Here is a 22,112-nt window from a genome sequence, read left to right as displayed (position 1 = left end):
CTCCGTGGCCGGCAACGCGCCGCTGGCCGAGAGGCTCAATGAAGAGGCGAGGTCCCGGTCCATGCCGCTGGGCTCGCCCGCGCCTCACTCTCTCGCCGGGGACACGCCCGCCAGCGCGCCCGTGCCGCGCCGCCGCGTCCCCAGCAGCGCCGGCCTTGCCGCGTTTTGCCGAGGAGCCGCCGCTGCTGTGGCTGCTGTGACGAGGAGAGAGAGAGAGAAAAGGGGAGGGAGAGACCGGTGGGAGTGATGAGTGGGTGACAAGTGGGTCCAGGCGCGGACGGGCGGACGAGAAAGCGTCCGCTCGACCGCAAAGCCGAACCAAATTTGAGCTCAGGATGAGGCAAAGCGGACCAGAAGCGGACGTCTTTTTATGGATGGGGTTGCGCGTTGGGCCGCTTTATTTGTCCGTGTAGAACCAAACAGACAGACCCGAACGTTTTGGGGTCACGGGGTGGAGATGGCCTAATGGCAAAATAGTGATCGGACGGCTCACATTCCACCCAAGGACACCGCTTGGACGGCCATAAAACGGCGAGGCTGCCATTCTGCAAGTCGCAAGTCTCTTATCCCCCTCCATCCGCCGCCCGCCGGCCATTTCCCACTCCGGCGAGATGCTGACCTGCGGCCGATACCTATCCTCCGCCGCTGCCACAACGCCATCCTTTCCCCCGCTCCGGACACTAACCTTCTCCCTCCTCCGCTATCATCCTATCCGCTTCCTCTCGTTCTCCTCCGCCGCCGCCACCACCGCAGTCGAACCTGAGACCATAAGTAAAGAAATAAAACGAGTTCCTAATAAGAAAAAAAGCCATCTCATTTATCCTAATCTGTCATCTGAGCTGTGTTAGTTTGGTACAGGCGGCGGCGGCGCGGGTGGTGGTGCCACGAGGCCGCAGTGGAAGGCGGCGATAGACTTCAAGTGGATCCGGGACAACAGGGATGTCGTCGCCACCAACATCCGGAATCGGAACTCCGCCGCCAACCTCGACGTCGTCCTCCAGCTCTACGATCAGTACCTCGCGCTGCAGAAGGTCAGTGACCTGCCTGTTATTGCTACTGCTGCACTCCGGATTTGTTTTTGGACTGTATACTCCAATAGAACGGATAGACATTGGGTATGATGGGTCACCCGCAAAAAAAAAGGGTATCTGTCAGATGAGATGATTCTTATCAAAGGGTAATAACTTCCATCTGGGATTATGCCCGAGTTGTTGTTTGAGCTGTGCTATATGAATGATGGACTGGCACTGTTCAGCATTTTTTTTTGCAATAATAGCCAGCCATGCCCTGTGATTATTGTACCGCATGGTAGCTGTAGGCATTATGTAAGTTAGAATCAGAGCTAAAAGACTGAGAGTAGATTGTGAATCATCGTTGTTAGTTCGATGTTTGTGCGTGTATCTGCGTTGTGGATGTCTGATTAGGCATCAGGTGTATATGCCCAGGGGCCAGGAGCTTGTCTAGGGGTAGCCCATCAAACAAAATATCCTGGAGATAGTATTCATTCTCCTTAGGGCATTCCGATCCCCTAAAAGTTAGCAGGGTACGTACCTTAGTGGAGTATATATACTCCACTAAAATTTGAAATTTCGCCGCACCTAGCCGATCCCCTAAAGTTAGCGTTGTAAAACTAAATTTGCACAAACTCAATCAAATTTGAACCAAAGATGATGCATTTAAACATAAGTTCAACACAAAGTTCTCGGAACCGAATATTAAACATAAATTTAACCTAAAACTAAACTTAAACTAGTTTAGGGCGAAGTGGAGGTCGAGCCAATCTTTTCGGGTGAGGCCACCCTCGGTGAGAGCTGGGTCTGGGCCGGTGCCGTCGTCGTCGTCGGGGAAGACGCTCCACCACTCCTCGACGTCGATCTCGTTGTCGTTGCCCACCTCGCCACCCGCGTTGCCGCCCTCCTCGCCCTCGTCGTTGCCGCCCTCGTCGTCGGAGATGACGATAACTTCGCCGTCATTGATGGCAAAGATCGCCCGCTCCGCCTCCACTAGCTCCGGGTACTGCCGGCGGAGCTCATCCATGTAGGCCTCGTCGGCGGCCTCGGCCTCTGAGGCGCTCCCTCGCCTCCCTGTCCTTCCGCGCCATCCGAGCGGTCACCACCCCCGGCTCTGGCGGGACGAGGTGAACTGGAGCCGTGCCGAACAGAAAGTTGAGCCGCGCGTCGCGGCTGTGGAACCGGACCTGCCACCGGTCGTATTCTATGGTAGTGAGCTTGGCGGTGTCGAATGAGCCGACCCACTTCCGCTTGTGGGTCTCGTGGTTCGTGATTTCGGCCTCCCACGTCCCCCACAACCGCTGCCGGACGCCCATGTAGGTCCTCGTCTTCGCCCGTGGCGGAGGGAGGTCCGGGAAGTCCTCAAACCGCGTGAGGGGCGCGGCGGCGGGCGGATCGGCCGAGCGGTGGCGGCTCGAGGAAGCGGCCGCAGACGACGACCCGCGGGCATGGCGGTGCGGGATCCGCGCTGCGGATCGAAGGAGGGGACCGGCGGCCACCCCGTCCGGCCATCGGGAGGAGGGAGGGCGGCGGATCGGGGAGTGGGGCGGGGGAGAGGAAGAGAGAGTGGGGAAATTTTACTCGGCCACCGCGAGCCGGAGTAAATATAAGGAGAGCAATGGGCATGGAGTAAAATTTTTACTCCACTAACCGTTCGTTATAAGGGATCGGCTAGGTGCGGTTTAGAGGAGAAAAAAGCCAAATATACTCCCTTACGGCCGGATAAGGGATCGGTTAGAAATGCCCTTACACCTTATGATCACCGAAACAACACTCTTATTACGACATCTTATTTTGACATCAAAGTACTCTTTATTGGAAGGTGATCACCATAGTATCTTTTACAAGAGTATCAACAATCTCTACGGGTGGATCTTCCATCCACCCCGCACTCACCTTACTTCTAGCTAGTTTGGCTAAATCATGGCAGCACAATTAGTCTCTCTAGGAGCATACTCAAAAATAATATGCGGGAAATCGCACGCAACTTTTCTGGCTACCCATAAAAGTTAGAAGTAGGGCATAGGAGGAACTCATACAGTCATACTAATAACCCTGAGCTTTTGTTGAGCTCTTCCAGACACACCCTGTTAGACCTATAACACGTACAGTCATTCTAACCCTGTGCTTTTGTTTAGCTCTTCCAGATATGCCTTCTGATATATTATGACATGCATTTTGTCTTGCCAAACGTCAATACTGAATCAGAACGAGTATGTTTGCTGTCACGTGGTGGGTGATTTGAGGAGGATTAGAGCGGAGACGGTAGCTATCTGAACTTCTGAAGTAAGCGCCAACCCCCTGGACCTTTGCAGCGTGACGCCAGCTGGAGAGTGGCTGTCACACAGCAAAGGCAGGGGAAGAAATAACATGAGGGAGAATAGATTGGTTTATTCCTGATTGATCAGAGATTAGAGGTGAGCATTATGTAGCCCACGTTACAAGACTTGAGGCCTAAGGCATAATCTAAGCAAACTTGCAATATAACGAACTAGCCAAACTAAAAGGATACGACTAATCCTTTCCTTTAGCCACTACTGCCTACATCTGCTGGCGTTGTGGCCCCCTGTGTAGGTCTCCTGCGCCTAAAGGGGATGCCCCACATGACATTGCATTATGAAAAGCTCAATCATTAGCAGAGTTTGGTTGCACTGAACTGATGTAAGATTGCCCGCCAGTCAATTTGTTGTGTCACCGAGTTAATTTGCAAAGTTTGTAAGTTCCTTGTTCATTCACATCTCAGTGCATGGTTCTCATTCTGTTCCCTTTAAACTGTTCCATCCCACAAGGTCTATAAAACTATTGAAGACATCTGTCTTTACATTCATTAACTGAATACAATTGGTTAATTAGTTCTGTACTGTATAATATGGAGGTAACAAAAGCATTGCGACAATTCCTAATCATGGCAAATGACAGGAGGTCGAACGGCTCCGAGCTGAAAGAAATGCAGTTGCTAACAAAATGAAAGAGAAACTAGACCCGTCTTTGCGACAAGCCCTTGTTGACGAAGGTAGAATTATTATGAGTGTTTTCTGACATTCAAGTATTTGCAAATAGAATTCGGCAGCTTATAATTTTTGACTCATTTTGGGATATTTTAGGCAAAAACCTGAAAGAAAGCCTTATTGCACTAGAAGAGGATCTTGTTCAGCTAACTGACAAGCTTCAGTTAGAAGCACAAAGCATTCCTAATACTACACATCCAGATGTGCCTGTAGGGGATGAGGAAAGCTCTGTCACCAGAAAGGAGGTAGTGGATTTCCGTATAACTTCATCTGCAGTACTGTTGCTTTTTTTCTTTTCAAGGTAATGCCGTTTATGTATTTTCAACATTTCATAATTTGTTTCAGTTATGTTATATAGGTAGGCAGTCAGAGAAGCTTCAGTTTCCCCATTAAAGACCACCTTCAGCTTGGGAAGGACCTTGATTTATTCGACTTTGATGCAGCTTCTGAGGTATAACTGTAAGAAAGTATATATTTGTACTTAAGCTGAAACAGGACTACCAGTTAGAATTAAAAGTTAAGGAGAAAAGCATGGGTTGTCAAACTCTCAGTAACAACAGATACATGTATGTAACCTCATAGTAATTCTATTTTTTGACTGAATACTGAGGTATCCTCATAGTAGATTTCGGTATGTTGACCAGCAAATTGCAATTCCGATTTACATAATAGAAACACACTCATTTGAAATGCTTTGTTGTACCCAATTATATAAATATTAGTGGCAAATCCTTTCAACTCTTTTTTGGTTTCATGTCTTCATTGGCTCTTTGGCTATGACCTGCAAATTGGATTGTTGACTAAACCATTATCTATAGCACTATGCTCCCTAGTTTTTAAGGCCTCACAATCAATTGAGGTCTCCAATTTGGAATTGGGTCATCCCGTTTTGACCAGATCAACAATTTCTAAAGGAGCTCCCTCATTCAATTCTCTTACACTATGCTCCTTAATTTTGGAGCTTTTACATTGGATTGAGGTATTTCATTTTGGATTTGATTCACGATTTTGACCAAGTCAACAATTTTTCAAATCAATCGGAGCAAAACACCGTATTATAAATAAAAATAAAAACACACTCAATCATCTCCCCACTCGCCAAACCAAATACTCCCTCGGTTCCAAAATATAAGGTCTATTTGTTTTTCTGAAAGTCAATTTTCTTTAACTTTAACCAAGTTCAGAGCCAAAAATATCGACATCCACGTTACTAAATAAATAAAATATTGAAAGTCATTTCATGATGAATCTAATGATACTGATTGATATTGTGAATATTGGTACATTTCTCTACAAAACTGGTCAAACTTAAAGGGGTTTGAATTTTCTAAAAATTAATACACCTTATATTTTGAATCAGAGGGAGTAAAAAATAGTATATGAAAACCTAACAACACCAACAGCGCACCCAGTCCTTCTAGTATAGAAGAAATCCTCACTACATTATATATGTTCATAGAAAAAGATCAAATAACCCATGAACATGTAAATGATATCTGAAATGACAGATAAATAAATTTCAAATCCCATATAAATTATACATAGTCACAATGACAGGTATATCATTACATTTATTTATGGATAGCTTATTGGAATTATCAGGGTAAACTAAAGTAAACACCAAAATAATCATAGCAAAACAACAATAGTTAGCATCTAACACTTTTCCCCAGAAAATAGCAACATGACTCAAAAGCAATTGAGATAGGGTGCTTCCTGTGAGCTAAGTGTATCAATTTACCTAATGTATTGCGCAGTACATCTCACCAGGTGAGTGGGAGGGGATTCTGTTGTATTCATTGACTCCGTACAACTTAATTAGTATCAAGAGCATGTCGTGAGCGAGGGTTTACTTACATCTCCACAATCTCATATTTGAGTCAATCAGCCCACCGCAATATAAGTTGTGTATCCAGGTTCATGATAAATAGCTCCTATGTTAGTGTGAAACAACCACGAATATGGACATCAAGAAGGTGGCAAGTAAGAAAAATATAATTCAAATACCAGAATCTTGAGCAAACGTACTAATATAATTCACAGCTGAAGTTTGCCTACTCTCAAGCACATCAGTTTCAAGGAAGTAGGCTTCGGGTATAGAAAGATATACAGAGATTTTGTAGCACAACAGTTTTGGGTTTTGAATCACCCAGGAACAGCTCAATCAGGAACATCTCTTATGCTTGATCTCAAGAGAGTGAAGAGACACCCTCACTTACTGCAGATAACCAATGCCTTTGATGTAGCCTACATTGCCATTTGCCAATCATAGAAACAATAGACATCAGGCATAAACGATTGACTGTCCTCGAGGGGATCGATGGAACATATATGATTAATATCTAATGCCACAGAAGGGGATCGAGTCATTGTCTTAAATGCCTTTCGATGGCATGATATATGAGCATAGAGATAAAAACATATTGATATCTGAACTGCCTACTTTAACTCCATCTGATGATATGTAAGCAATCACATTACAGTTTTGCTGCTGAAATGCTGCAGTAGCTACAATTAACATGTAGACATGCAAAAGTACACATCCAGTTCTGGAGGTTTGTCATTTTGGCGAACACTGGTGTGCATGCCACTAAGCAACAGTTGTGATACTGAAAAGGCAAAAGAGAAAAGCATACATCTATTAGCAATTTATCAAATGTTTCAGCGGAATAAATAAACTAACCGAAACGATAGAAACTTATACCACATCTGAATGCAAAGTAGCAGCAAATTGGTCTGAGAAGGAACTGACACAGGGAGAATTAACCACTCAGACGAGATCTTCAGTAATCATATGAAATTTGCATAGTGACATAATCTGACGGGAGCTGCAACTCACATCCATAAAAGTGAAGAAACTGGGAGTATGAAGAGCGGGAGGAGAGCTGGAGGACAGAGATGTGACAGCCTGCGGATGGGCAACCATCATGGTGGATCGCTTACATCTGAAGTGCTTGAAGTCACCCTAGGCGATAGCACGGAGGCAAGCAGAATAATTGTGGGATGGGTGCATGTGTCGGGAACATCCTGACAGAGATCCTCTAGAAGCCAGATCAGAATGTGGAGGAGGCATTAGGGGGCTTGGACTGGAGTGCAGCACGTGGACGGGGTAAGGAGGCCTATGGCTGTGAGATTGCCACGTTTGAGGGAAGAGATCGTCTGCCAATTCCTTGAGGCAGAACTCTGTTGCGGTGAAAGAATTCTCATTCATGCAGTGGAGGCTCGACGGCCGGGTTGGTGAAGGAGAAAGTAAAGGGGAGGTATAAACTGGTGCGGTAGTGGGGAGAGGAAGGGATGGGTGCCAAAGCTTTAAGGTGAAAATCTAACTGATAGCTCCAAGCCTCCACCAATAGACTGGCTAACGAGGTTTTGGTTAACTTTATCTGAGGGTTGAAACTTGAAAACTTGAAATTGTTGCAGAGAGGTGGCTGAATGGGGAAGCAGGAAAAACCAGTAGTTGGCACCACCTGGTTTAGTCATACAGGATACTTGTACTAAACGATATTAAGTCAATATATGCTCGCTGGAAGGCTCTAGTTATTTTGCCTTATAGTACAAAGTCCTGATATGAGTAGATGCCCAGATTGGTCCTGCTCTTTTCTACAAAAAGTTTGTTACTGTCTTGCGCAGGTTAGTGGTTCAAAGTTCTACTACCTGAAGAATGAAGCTGTTTTGTTGGAGATGGCCCTTGTAAATTGGGGTATTGCTGAGGTCTCAAAGAAGGGTTTCACACCACTCATAACTCCAGAGATTGTTAGATCCTCTGTTGTTGAGAGATGCGGCTTCCAGCCAAGGGCCCAAAATACTCAGGTATGCAGTCTCTAAACGTAGTATTTGGTTACTTTTGTTATCAACAGTATTAGAACAGCCACTGCTTGTTTGGGACTGAAAGGCTTTGTTGTTATTGTTGTTGTCCATGTCAATGATTTAGTGCCTTATTTTGTTTTCATGTGATATGTTTTCCATCAGTATTCTGCTTGTTCTTTTTTTCGAGAAAACGCAGAAGACTTGCGTTTCATTGCATTGAAAAGGAAGGGGTTTTAGTTACATCCTCCAAGGAGACAATCATACAGCGCGAGGGTGTTGCAATTAGTGTACATCCCAGGTCTGGGGAATGAGAGCACGCAGGCCCAACGCGCCGGCTTTGGCCTAAAGGGTCGCCTCCTCCTTGATCTTAGCCAGTAGCGTAGCTATTGAAGGGCTCGCTCTGTCGAAGACGCAATCGTTCCGATGCTTCCGTCGCGGAGGCGAAGCCCTTGCGCATCGGCTTGGGCGTGTGCTGCCGCACGGATAGCCACCAGGTGTTGGTTGAAGGCTCGCCATCAGGCGGGCTGCAGGGAACCCTAAGCCAGCTCAGGATTTCGTACCACACCTGCCGAGAGAACGGGCAGGCGAGGAGGAGATGCTGGATGGTCTCCGGCGCTTGGTCGCAGAGCGGGCAGCGCGCGGGGTGCTGCAGGCCGCGACGGGCGAGGCGGTCGGCGGTCCAGCACCGGTCTAAGTGGGCGAGCCAATGGAAGAAGCGTACCCGGGGCGGCGCCCAACATTTCCAAGTGAGCTTCCAGGCATCACATGGGGTGGATCCGTGGAACGTAGCAGTGTAGGCGGACTGCGCAGTGTAGGTGCCCTTGGAGCTCCACTTCCAGAGTAGATGATCCGGCTCGGTGGAGAGCGTCGTGTGCTCGATCATGTGCCAGAGTTGCAGGTACTCGCCGATCTCCTGAATCCCAATGGTGCCCTGTATGTCGCGCGCCCAACCGTTGGCCTGAAGGCCATCCGCCACCGTCCGCAGCTTGCGGCGTCTTTTGGGGATGCAAGAATATAGCGCCGGCGCGATATCGCGGATGGAGCGTCCGTCGATCCAGCGGTCCTCCCAAAACAAGGCGAGCTGGCCGTTGCCGATCTGCATGGTGGTCGAGGCAAAGAAAAAGGCGCACTCGTCGGCGGAGAACTGCAGGTCGAGACCACTCCAAGCCCTGACGCTGTCGGTGCGGCTTAGCCACAGCCAACGTGTGCGGAGGGCGAGGCCTGTGCGCTCAAGGTTGTGGACACCAAGTCCTCCAAGCGAGATCGGTCGTGCGACGCGCCGCCAATTGACATGGCAGTTGCCGCCATTGGCTTCGGCACGTCCGGCCCAGAGGAATCCCCTCTGTATCTTCTCAAGCGCTTTGATGATCCGCTTCGGGGGTGCTAGCACCAGCAGCTGATGGATGGGGATGGCGCTGAGCACGGCCTTGACGAACGCGAGGCAGCCAGCTTTGTTCATGAGGCACGCCTTCCAGGTAGGCAGCATGCCAGTAGTTTTGTCGACCATAGGTTGAAGCAGGGCAGCGGAGGGACGCTTGGCCGTGAGCGGGATGCCAAGATATGTGATAGGCAGGTCCACGATGGGGCAGCCAAGTGCGTCAATGATGGGTGCCACGTCATCGCCGTTGCAGCGGATGAGGGTGACCGAGCTCTTCAGGAAGTTCACCTGGAGGCCCGACGCGCGTCCAAAGAGCTGCAGGACTCATTCCACAGCCATGGTGTCGCCCTGGGTGGGGTAGCAGAATAAGATCACATCGTCCGCGTATAGCGAGACGGCAGGGATCAGGCGCCGCGGGTGAAGCTACTGCAAGATGCCCGTCTCGGTGGCTCGGTGAAGGAGACGGCAAAGCGTGTCGACCGCGAGGACGAATAGCTGGGGCGAGAGGGGATCACCCTCTCAAAACCCGCAACGGTGCCAAATTGTCGGGCCGGGCTTGCCGTTCAGGAGCACCTTGGTGCTGGCCGATGAAAGGAGGATGGCCAACCAGTCCACGAAGCGGCTGCCGAATCCATACTGGCGCAGGACCTCGAAGAGGAATGACCAGCTGATCGAGTCGAAGGCACGTGCCAAGTCGAGCTTCAACAGCAAGCGGGGGGCCTTGAGCTGATGGAGGAGGCGCGCGGACTGCTGGACGAGGACGAAGTTGTCATGCAACGAGCGTCCAGGGATGAACACGTTCTGGTTCGCGCTGACGAGGGCATTAAGCTTGGGCGCGAGTCGCAGCGAGAGGACCTTCGCGAAGATCCTGGCGACGAGGTGGATGAGGCTTATCGGCCTGTAGTCTCCAAGGCAACGAGCATCCGCGCGCTTGGGCAGCAGCGTGAGGAGCGCCTGGTTAAGGCAGCTAAAACCTCGGCCCCGGAGCGCGTAGAGCTGCTGGAACACGTCGATGAGGTCCTGCTTGACGATGGGCCAACATGCGCGCAGGAAGTCAGCGGTGAAGCCGTCGGGACCGGGTGCTTTGCGCGCGGGTAAACGCTTGACGGCCTGCCAAATCTCCTCGGCGTCAAAAGGTGCATCGAGGTCGTCGAGGTTGGCAGGTGTGATGAGGGCGGAGAGGTACAGAGTGCACTCCCGGGGCGCGCGGTGCCAAGCAGAGCGTCGAAGTGCGCGTAAGCTGCCGCGGCCATGTCGCCCTGGTCCGTGATGATCTCCTCGTCAACCACCAGGCTGTGCACCGTGTTCTTCTGCCGCCTATAAGAGCACTGCCGGTGGTAGAAGGATGTGTTGGCGTCGCCGTCTTTGAGGGTCGCAAGGCAGGCGCGTTGGCGAGCGATGGAGCGCTCCAGGGAAGCAAGGCCTAGATAGGAGGCCTTGATCTGGCGACGCAGCCAGTCTTCATGCGGGGACAAAGCTCTACTTCTTGTTGATTATTTGGTTAGTGCTAATGTGCGGCCAGGTTGCTGTGATGGTCAATGCAGGCCAATTAACAATTTCAGTTCCATTTTTGTAGTTTTGTTAAGAGGGAGGTACATTTTAGCTATTCTCGGTGGCCTTGCACAGTCACTTATATTGACAGTCACTTACATTGTATCCTGCTCATTGTAATGATTACCAATTTGACTGTAATAGAAAGGTTTAGCTTAAGTAAAGCAGACAAGATTGTTACATATTACATCGTTAACTACCTAGATGAAAGATGTTCTAGAATTGACTCAAAAAGAGGCAAGGGGACCGGATTATCCTGGTCAAGCTGGTCGTTGGAGACTTAGTTCTCAATGTTATCATTGTGTATGCCTCGCAAGCAGGCCATAGTGAGAGCACCAAGTGGGAGTTCTGGGAAGGCCTGGAGGATATGGTTAGGAGTGTACCTATTGGCAAGAAGCTCTTCATAGGAGGAGACCTCAATGGCTAGTGGGTACATCTAACACAAGTTTTGAAGGGGTGCATGGGGGCTTTGGATATGGTAACATGAATCAAGGAGAGGATGTCTTAAGCTTCGCTTTAGCCTATGACATGATTGTAGATAACGCCCTCTTTAGAAAGAGAGAATCCCATCCATTGACTTCTTATAGTGGACAATATTCTAGCCAGATTGATTTCATCCTCTCGAGAAGAGAAGACATGCATGCTTGCCTCAATTGTAAGGTGATAGCTAGAGAGAATGTTGTCCCTCAACATAAGCTTGTGGTGGCTGACTTTCGCTTTCAGACTCGTGTCTAGTAGGATAAGCGCGCCAAAGTCGTTAGAATGAAGTGGTGGAAGCTCAAGGCGGAGGCAACTCATGCTTTCAAGCAGAAGGCTATTAAGGAGGTCATGCAAACAATATGTGGATGAAGATGAAGACTTGCACTTGGAAGGAAGCGTCACAGGAGTTTGGGGTGACTAGGGTAGTAGAAGCGAAGCTAAAGATACCTGGTGGTGGAACGATGATGTCCAGAAGACTATTAAGGATAAGAAAGACTGTTCCAGACGCCTACACCTGGATAAGAGTGCAGGCAACATAGAGAAGTACAAAGTGGCAAAGAAGACCGCAAAGCGAGATGTGAGTGAAGCAAGAGGTCAGGCGTATGAGGACCTCTACCAGCGTTTATGTTTTAACACGAAGGAAGGCGAAAGGGACATCTATAAGATGGCCAAGATCCAAGAGAGGAAGACGAGGGATGTCAACCAAGTCAAATGCATCAAGGATGGAGCAGATCGGCTTCTGGTGAAGGACGAGGAGATCAAGCATAGATGGCGAGATTACTTTGACAAGCTGTTCGACGATTCATTTAACGATACGTACATACATTTTGTGCGACGAATTCAGGAGCTCGAGGTCAGGGAGGCTTTAAAAAGGATGAAAGGATGCAAGGCGATGGATCCTGATGGTATCCCCATTGAGGTGTGGAGAGGCCTTGGAGACATAGCGGTAGTATGGCTAACTAAGCTTTTCAACCTCATTTTTCGGTCAAACTAGATACCAAAGAATAGAGGCGGAGTATAATAGTACCAATTTTCAAGAACAAGGAAGATGTTCAAAATTGTGCTAATTACCATGACATTAAGCTGATGAAGTTATGGGAGAGAGAGTCGTTGAGCGCCGCTTAAGAAGAATGACAAGAATGACAACAAAGTCCATTACCTCATCAAGGACATGTATGATAATGTTGTGACAAGTGTTCGAACAAGTGATGGCGACATTGATGACTTTCCAATTAAAATAGGACTGCACCAAGGGTCAGCTTTGAGCCCTTATCTTTTTGCTTTGGTGATGGATGAGGTCACAAGGGATATGCAAGGAGATATCTCATGGTGTATGCTCTTTACGGATGATGTGGTGCTAGTTGACGATAGTCGGACAGGGGTTAATAGAAAGTTAGTGCTGTAGAGACATGCATTCGAATCGAAATGTTTTAGGCTTCGTAGAGCTAAAACTGAGGTGCAATTTCAATACTACTAGGCACGAGGAGGAGGAAGTTAGCCTTGATGGGTAGGTGGTACCTCAGAAGGACACCTTTCGATATTTTGGGTCAATGTTGCAGGAGGATGGTGATATCGATGAAGATGTGAGTCATCGAATCAAAGCTGGATAAATGAAGTGGCACCAAGTTTCTGGCGTTCTTTGTGATAAGAGTGCCACAAAAGCTAAAAGGCAGGTTGTATAGGACGACTCGACTTACGATGTTGTATGGCGCCGAATGTTGGCCAACTAAAAGGCGACATGTCCAACAGCTAGGTGTTGTAGAGATAGGCATGTTGAGATGGATATGTGGCCACACAAGAAATGATCGGGTCTGGAATGATGATCTATGTGGTAGAGTTGGGGTGGCACCGATTGAAGATAAGCTTTTCCAACATCATCGGAGATGATTTGAGTGTATACAATGCAGGCCTCTAGAAGCGCCATTGCTTAGCGGACGGTTAAGGTGTGCTGATGATGTCAAGAGAGGTCGGGTAGACCAAACTTAACATGGGAGGAGTCCCTAAAGAGATATCTGAAGGACTAGAATATCACAAAAGATTGGACAGGGGTGCATAAAAGTTAGCTATCCATGTGCCAGAACCATGACTTGGTTTCAATATCTTATGGGTTTCAATTCTAGCCTACCCCAACTTGTTTGGAACTGAAAGGCTTTGTTGTTGTTGCACAGATGCTCAAGCAATAGAATTATATAAGTGCAATTTCTGTACTATATGCTTTCTGCCAGTGTGTTATGGCAGGTTATAGTGGTACCTTGTTACTATTCAATATTCAATAGTACTGTGCAGAATCAAATCATATGACATCTTTATGTCCCTTACATGATGATTTGAAATAATCACTTGTGCCATCTTTATGTAGGTCTATTCAATAGATAACAGTGATCAGTGCCTCATAGGGACTGCAGAAATTCCCGTTGGAGGCATCCATATGAACTCTATCCTTGCCGACTCTGATTTACCTCTAAAATATGTGGCATATTCACACTGTTTTCGCACAGAAGCAGGTGCCGCAGGTGCTGCCACTAGGTATCTCTGTTCTCTTCTTCCCTTAAAGGCTGTCTTTGAGTGTGTGTTTTGATTTAGGAAGTTTCCTTATAGTATGCTCATATAGAAATTACTGATTGATGATGGTTCAAGTCCGTAATGAAATCGTTTACTCTTCTTTTTTTTGTGAAGTTGCTGAGTTTCAGTTAATCTGTCTTGAACAGGGGCCTCTACCGAGTACATCAATTTAGCAAGGTTGAGATGTTCATATTCTGTCGGCCAGAGGAAAGTGACAAGTACCATGAAGAACTTATAACCATCGAAGAGAATCTTTATGCATCACTTGGACTTCATTTCAAGTATTTCCTGATCTTCTTGTGAGTTTCTAAGTCATAAACGTTCCAAGGCCAATAAGGTTATTCTCCTCTCTCGTAGAACTTTGGATATGGCAACAGGAGATTTGGGCGCTCCAGCCTACAGAAAGTATGACATTGAGGCATGGATGCCAGGCCTGGATCGGTATGGTGAGGTAGGCAGCAAGTATTTCTTGCGCCCTGGCAACTTGTATCCATTTTGAGCAGTTCTCATGTTTCCTGCTCAAAACATACGCAGATCTCAAGTGCATCAAACTGCACGGACTACCAGAGCAGGCGGCTGGGTATCCGGTTCCGGCCAGCACCCTTGGAGCCTCCACCGTCGACGAACAGCAAGAAAGGGAAATGGGGTAGTTCAGGTCCGACGCAGTTTGTCCACACGCTCAACGCAACGGCAGTCGCTGTTCCTCGCCTGATCATATCCATTTTGGAGAATTTTCAGCAAGAGGATGGTACGGTGGTGATTCCGGAGACGCTGAGGCCCTTCATGGGTGGACTTGGCGTCCTCACCCCAAAAACCAAGTGATAGTGGCAATTAAACATCTATTTTTGCGGGAGGCATTTAAACTATTTAGGAGGGGTTTCTTTATGGAAGTGGCAAGTGCCTCGAAGAACCTGTTAGTACCATTGGTGGGGAATTCTGGTACTCCCTCTGTAACTTAAAAGAAGTCATTTTCTGACACTGATTTTGACACCATCATAGTGTAAAAAAATGTATTATATTAAGTTACAGAGTAGTACTCCCTGTGTTCCTACATATAAATCCTTTTAGAGATTCCAATATGGACTAAATACGAAGCAAATGAGTGAATCTACACTCCAAAGTACGTCTATATTTAGAAATGGAGGGAGTAGAAGATAATTTTGAATCTTAACTAAAATTTGAGGCATGTGTTAATGCTGTGGACGTGAAACACAATTTTGGTGAACGTAATTATTTTCCTTCTCCGCGCGAGCAGGAACGGTCTTTGCAGCGATTGGTTTCTGGGCTCGATTAATTAGGCCATCTTCAAGGCTAACCGCTTGTTTAGGCAGGTAGTAGAGATGCTGTTCTTCTCCACATATATTTTCCCCTAGGCAGCTAGGGTTCCAACTATCCCCTACGGCGCCGCCGCTAGGGTTCCATCTATATCACGCATACATCAGATTTTCGCGTTCGGGGAGATTGTGGATCAACCTGGGCGTGATCCTGGAGAGTTCTTGGCTGTTCCTGTCTGGTTGCATGGCGGGAAGAGGTGATGGTAAGGCGCCGGCCGGCGGCGCGTCAGGAAGTGGAGATGGTCGTGATCAGCCAGGACCGGAGGCAAATCTGGAGGATAGGTTCTCGGGGCTGGACCTCCATGGGGAGGAGGAGGATGAGCTGGATCTGTCTGGAGAGATTGAAGGACCGATAGAAGAAACACGCCGGCTTGCTATTTTTAGGGTTCATACTTTCAAACCCTTCAGCCACGTCGCCTTGTACAAGGCGATGAGAAACACTTGCTCAGCGGCGCAAGGAGTGATCTTCAAGGCCATGAAACCAAATATCTTCCTGGCCTAATTCATGTGTCTGGGTGGTTGGAACCGCGTAATGAATGGCGGTCCATGGCTGTTTCGGAAAGCCGCAGTGGTCTTGGAGGAGTATGAAGGACTGATGAATGTAGAGGAATACAAGCTAGATCGTATTGCGGTCTGGGCACGCATTATTGGCATACCTGACGGCCTTATGAAGAAAAAGGAAATTGCTGAGAAGATAGCTCGAAAGGTAGGAATTCCCCCGATAAAAGTTGTGGTTAATGAGGGACTAAGAGCTCGTGTTCATGTCATGCTAGATACCCCAATTGTGCGATTTGTTCCATTGACTTTGAGGGAAAGCAAAAGGTATCTAGTAGAGTATGAAAAGCTACCTGACTTTTGTAATTTCTATGGCCTGATTGGACACCTCGTGACTGAATGTGGGGGTGAAACTCATAAGGATGAAGATTGTGAGTGGGGGGAGTGGCTCCTTGTTAACTATGATGACCCCTCGGGTGGAGGTGGCAGCGGCAGAGGAAGGATGAATGCAGGAGAGTGGATGGGGAGAGATGGGAATATAGGTACAGAAAGGTTTAAGCTGGGGGATTTAAACCCTGAGGAGGAAAATGATATGAACTTAGATCCTGGCAAGTCTGATAACTTTGGAGCAGTTGTCCCTACTGCAAGAAAGAGACGCATTGGGCAGGATGGACCAGTGTTGAACCATGGTGCACGGAAGGGCTCGAATCCACCACCAGGTTTTGTTAGTGAGAAGGTCGGTTTATTAGAAGCTGGGGCAAGTGTGACAGTGGACAAGAGTCAACTAAGTACACCAGAGAAAATACATGATCCTAAGAGGCAAAAGGCAATTACAGATGTTGTTAGCCTACCAACAGATGCATCGGCGACATCCCTTGAGGGTGATCGCCGGAAGCAATGAAAATCATTAGTTGGAACTATCGGGGCCTCCTCGGAGCCCCGACAGTACGCTCGCTTCTGGACATCCAGAGGCGACACAAAACAGATGTGTTTTTCCTATCTGAAACACATTTGGATGATGCAAAGGCAGAAGAGCTGATGAGGAAATTGGGAATGGATGAAAGAATTGTTGTGGCTAGTCCGGATGGAAGGAAAGGTGGGTTGCTATTAGTCTGGAAGAAGGAGGTTAGGATCTACTCCCAGACTACCACTTTGGATGGGATGTCACGGTCCATGAAGCAAATGGGAATATTTGGAGGATGACCGGCATATATGCGGAGCCGAGCTGGGACAGTAAGGATCGTACTTACCATTATATCCGTGATCTACATGCTCACTCAAGGCTGACTTGGGTCATATTGGGAGATATCAATGAAATTTTGCTATCTTCAGAAAAGGAGAGAGGCCCACCTCGCCAACATGCTCGAATCAAGGCCTTCCAGGATGCCCTGGCAGACTGCTCGTTGGAAGATATGGGGTATACGGGAGACAAATTTACTTGGTTTCGAGGGGGACTTAAGAAGAGGCTGGACCGTGCTGTGACAAATGCAGGGTGGATGACTATGCATCCCCTTGCAGGATTGTGTAATTTGGAGATGGGAAAGTCGGATCACCGCCCCATCCTTTTGGATACTGAATACCTTATTGATGTTTCTGCCAAGCAACCAGCGTACAAACGACGATTCGAAGCGAGGTGGTTGGAAGAGGAAACTGTTGAAGAGATCATTAGAACAACATGGTAGAAAGCAGCTCACCGGGGCCTAGGCCCTTTGATCAAAGATAAGGTTGTTGCTGTTCATAATGATCTTCATGAATGGGACACTCGAGTGCTTAAGGGGCCTCGAAACAGATTAAAAAAGGCCCAACAAGAGCTTGAAGTTGTGATGAGGGAGGAATACACGGAGTAGAACCGAATCAAACAGAAAGATCTTTCAGTTCTCATCAAAAACTTGCTTGCCCAAGAAGAGATTTTTTGGGCACAACGTGGAAGGGTTAGATGGCTGCGCCGAGGAGATAGAAACACCAACTACTTTAATCAGTTTGCTTCGGCTAGGTGTAGAAGAAATATGATAAAAAGACCGAGAAGTAATAATAATGGATGGGTGGAGGGGAATGATAACCTCAACCCTTTGATTTGTGATTATTTCGGGAGCTTGTTTAATTCTAACAATGTTGAATGTGACCAGGAACTACTTCGAGCTGTAAAGCCAAGGGTTACAGCTGACATGAACCGGCAACTGGATGCACCTTTCTCCCGGGAAGATGTACGTATGGCACTTTTTCAGATCGGGGACATGAAAGCTCCTGGTCCCGACGGGTTGCATGCAGTGTTCTATAAAAGGTTCTGGCATATCCTTGGGGAGGAACTAACTGATGAAGTTTGGAAGCTATAAATAATCGGGAGATCCTGGAAGGTTGGAACCAAACTAATATTGTACTGATCCCAAAGGTGGATAGCCCAGAGGTGATTACTCAATATAGGCCTATTGGCTTATGCAATGTGCTCTATAAGATCATATAAAAAATGCTAGCTAACAGGCTTAAGAAAATCCTACCTGATATCATCTCGCCAACACAAAGTGCTCTTGTCTCGGGCAGGTTGATAACAGATAACGTGTTGGTGGCGTATGAGTGTTTTCATGCTATTAAAAAGAAGACACATGGTTCCAATGGAAATTGTGCAGTAAAGTTGGACATGCTCAAGGCCTATGACCGTGTGGAATGGGGCTTTCTCAAGCAAGTTATGCTAAAATTTGGCTTCCATACACTTTGGGTGGATATGATAATGGAGTGTGTCTCTTCAATCACATACCGAGTGAGATTTAATGGATGTGAGACGGACGAAATTTTACCTACTAAAGGCTTAAGGCAGGGCAATCCTCTGTCGCCATACTTATTCATCCTGTGCTCTGAAGGTCTGTCTTGTTTGCTGGCTCATGAAGAGGAAGTGGGGGGGGGGGCTTAGAAGGAGTTCGTGTCTATAGAAATGCACCATGTATTTCCCACCTTCTTTTTGCAGATGATTCATTAATTCTCATGAAAGCCAATGCTCAGAATGCAAACACCTTGAAAAGAGTTCTGGATATGTATTGCCGCAGCTCTGGGCAACTGGTAAGTATGGCGAAATCCAGCATATTTTTTAGCCCTAATACAAGGGTTCATACTAGAGAAGAGATTTGCAATACACTTGATATATTCACAGAAGCACTATCTGATAAATATCTTGGCCTACCTACTATGGTTGGGGTCGATAAAAGTGATTGCTTTCAGCATCTCGTTGACACAGTCTATCAGCGGATAAAGGGATGGAAGGAGCTCTCGATGCAAGGAAAGAAATATTGATGAAAGCGGTGGCTCAAGCAATACCCACATATGCTATGTCTGTTTTTAAATTACCTAAGGGGATTTGCAATGATATAACTGATGAGATTGCCGGATTTTGGTGGGGAGATAATGAAGAGAAGAGGAAAATGCATTGGTTTGCATGGTGGAAGTTGTGCATCCCGAAGGATAGGGGAGGCTTGGGGTTTAGAGACCTACACAATTTTAATCTTGCTCTTTTAGCAAAATAGTGTTGGCGACTGCTCCAGAATCCGGATTCATTATGTGCGCAGGTCCTTAGTGCAAAATATTATCCGGACGACAACATTCTAAGTGCAAGACCAAAGAAGGGTTCCTTGTTTACCTGGCAAAGTATGGTGGCGGGCATACAAACCTTTAAGAGAGGATGCATTTGGCGGGTTGGAAAGGGCACAGACATAAATATTTGGGAAGATCCTTGGATCCCAACGAGTGAGTCAAGGAAAGTTATCACACCAAGAGGAGCTACTGTTTTGGGGAAGGTAGAAGAATTGATTGACCCACACTCAGGAGAGTGGGATGAAGAACTTCTGAGGTCAGTCAACCCGGTGGAATGTTCACAGGATTATGCAAATCCAACTTCGGGTGGAGATATTGGATGATTTCATATCATGCACTACTGGAGGATGGTCCAAACGCGGCACTACGATCAGAGACCCTTTGACAAAACTGTGTGCGATGCCATAATCGCAAACGGTGGTGTAAAAAACCGTCAAAAAAGGTGCAAAACGTTTGCGATGACGGATGTATCAAACACGGTTCAGATTTTAGTTGCGTGTGCAATGCAGGGCATACGATTCAGTTCAATTAACTTTTGGGATGAGGAGGAACAAAAGAAACGGGCAGCCAGATGAAGGCGTGTGCAATATACAACATACGGTTCACTAGGATGAACTGTGTGTGATTAGGCAACACAATGAAAATGGTTCAACTGAACAAGATGTGTGTGATACGCGGCAAACATGTCCATAATCAGAAATGTGTGTGAAGACCAATAATAACAGAGATGATTGCTGCTAATAAGCCGTGTGATTTGCTCTGTCTACAGTAGAATAACATGTGTATATATATCCAATTACATAAGTGACCATACAAATCATTCGCACACACCTCAATAAACAATTGCATGCATTCTAAAGTAGGAGAAACGATCGTCTAGTCATCTACTTCTTGTGACGCTCCCGCCACTGCTCTGTGGTTCGATCCCTCGTCTGGGGCAGGAAGAAGACACTTCCTCATGTCAACGATCCTCCTGCACATCTCGTAGCTTGTATACGTGTCCGTGGTCGTGTACTTGACATGTTGTTCATCCAGTCTCTCATGCCACACACCGTGTCATGCGTTCTTGTCCTTATTGCTCTCATTCTTCATCTTCATGTAGTAGGGGTTGATGATGGCCGAGGTGAGGTCAACCAGGGAGTTCAGTTTGTTTTTGTCGCTGCCCCAGACCTTGTAGTGGTGCTGGATGTTGACAAGATTCGGGCATTTCAAGTCCGAAACCTTGAGCGCTTTTAGATCGCTGGCGGTGCCCACCGTAGCGAAACTATAGTCGAACCTGGAGAAACGCTCGCAAGGCCTTGTGGAAAAGTGGTAGTGGTAGACGAGGACATCATGTCGCATGCACAACTGGGCGACGGCGACCTTCTGATCGTGCTCGGCACGACCGACGGTGTAATCGAGGTTGAAGCCGACCACTCGGTACTTGTCCTCGGCAAGAAACCGCTCCATAGTTTGGATGGAACTCTCCACCGACACCGGATCGTTCGTGTACACCATCGAGAGGGCCTTCCCCCTCACGTGGGTGTCCACTATGTGATGCGTGGTGAACTGCCCGTCGTTGTCGTCATCGGCCACTGGGAGCGCCATTGGAGCCACGGGGAGCGCCATTGGAACCGCTGGATGTCCTCTCTGTATACGTGTTGTCGTGGGTGTGCTTATTGTGTTGTGTGACGCGAGAGATATAAGGTAAATGGTTGCAGGAATAAATGGGGACCGGGCGGCCTGGATTCTCTGCGCGTTCGCATGACAGTTTTTGCAGCGGGTAACTGCATCGCCGCGCCGCGCCCAGCGCAACCGCATGCACACGAACGTGCGTGATCGTGCGCCGGCCCCAAACACTGGCAGCGCGCGTGGAGGGACGAGGGAAGAGCACCCGGAGGGACGCGAGAGCAGAGTGCGCCGCGGCCGCCTGAACCGTAAGCAACCACACGCATAGAACAGTTGAACACGCAGGAAATGGTCACCTACAAGTCGGCCGACAGTTGCGTCGCTGCGTAGAGAGCGGTCGTGTGCTACCACCTCCGTCTAGTCTATTGTCCGCTTTATATTCCGTGCCATACTTTGCCCTCAAATTTAACCAACAAAATGTTAATGCATGTTCTAAAAATTATATAATTGGAAACTATGTTCAAATACAAATCCAACTATATAATCTTTGGCGACATGCATTCGTATTTTCTTAGTTAAATCATACTTATAAACCAGGATGGGGGTATAGTAGGTAATTAAACTGCAAAAGTTTTTTTATTAACCGTATGTGTACGTGGCCTTTCGTCCTCCTCTCGCACGTCTTGTCACCCCGCTGCCGTAGACGGCTTACAGCGCAAGCTTGCGCAGCGCAGGGGTTCTTTTGGACAAACGGTGGCGCCAATGAATCATCAGTGAGCCCATTCCCGCGTAAGCTTCCCGCCCGACTTGGTGAAATCCCCCAAAATCCCAATGCTTACCGGCCTGCTATAAAAATCCTCACGGCCGGCGAGTCCTGCTTCGCATTTTCCCCTACCTCCCTGTAGCTTATCTCGTGTGCTTCTCCCACAATCGCCAATGGCACCGATCCGTCGTCGTCGCTCAGCCACTCCGCCGTCATCAAAGGACAACTCCAGCTGGGAGGCTACACCGCGGCGGCGGCGCGGTCCCTGACGTAGTGTAGTGCGTGTGGTGTCCCTGTTGGGTGTGCGCGGAACACCCACCACTCCGCTGCGGCTGCCCGTCGGCAGCTGTTGCCGGCCACCATTGCTGCCACACCACCGTGGAAAGCCAGGGCTATCCCCGCTCCGCCGCTGCAGCCTGAAGGCGGGAGGTGGCCATCGTGGCCGGCACCCCACTGCCGGCCAGCATGGCCATCACCTACTCCGCCACCGCGGCCCGAAGGCGGGAGGTGGTGGTCATGGTCGCCAACCCATCATCG

General features: G+C 48.0%; 1 protein-coding gene across 1 annotated transcript; it reads left to right on the top strand.

The window, feature by feature from the left end:
* Positions 1–544: 544 nt before the first annotated feature.
* LOC119308362 (serine--tRNA ligase, chloroplastic/mitochondrial-like) lies at positions 545–14,873 on the top strand. The gene is made up of 10 exons (XM_037584489.1): positions 545–771; positions 859–1,031; positions 3,930–4,023; positions 4,115–4,263; positions 4,377–4,469; positions 7,649–7,828; positions 13,594–13,760; positions 13,943–14,077; positions 14,154–14,247; positions 14,331–14,873. Exons 1-10 carry the CDS (start codon positions 612–614, stop codon positions 14,616–14,618), a joined length of 1,533 nt encoding a protein of 510 aa, XP_037440386.1. The 5' UTR covers positions 545–611; the 3' UTR covers positions 14,619–14,873.
* Positions 14,874–22,112: the final 7,239 nt, after the last annotated feature.

The sequence above is a fragment of the Triticum dicoccoides genome, chromosome 5B, assembly GCF_002162155.2.
Source record: "Triticum dicoccoides isolate Atlit2015 ecotype Zavitan chromosome 5B, WEW_v2.0, whole genome shotgun sequence".
NCBI lineage: Eukaryota > Viridiplantae > Streptophyta > Magnoliopsida > Poales > Poaceae > Triticum > Triticum dicoccoides.
This window is presented reverse-complemented; position numbering and strand designations above follow the sequence as displayed.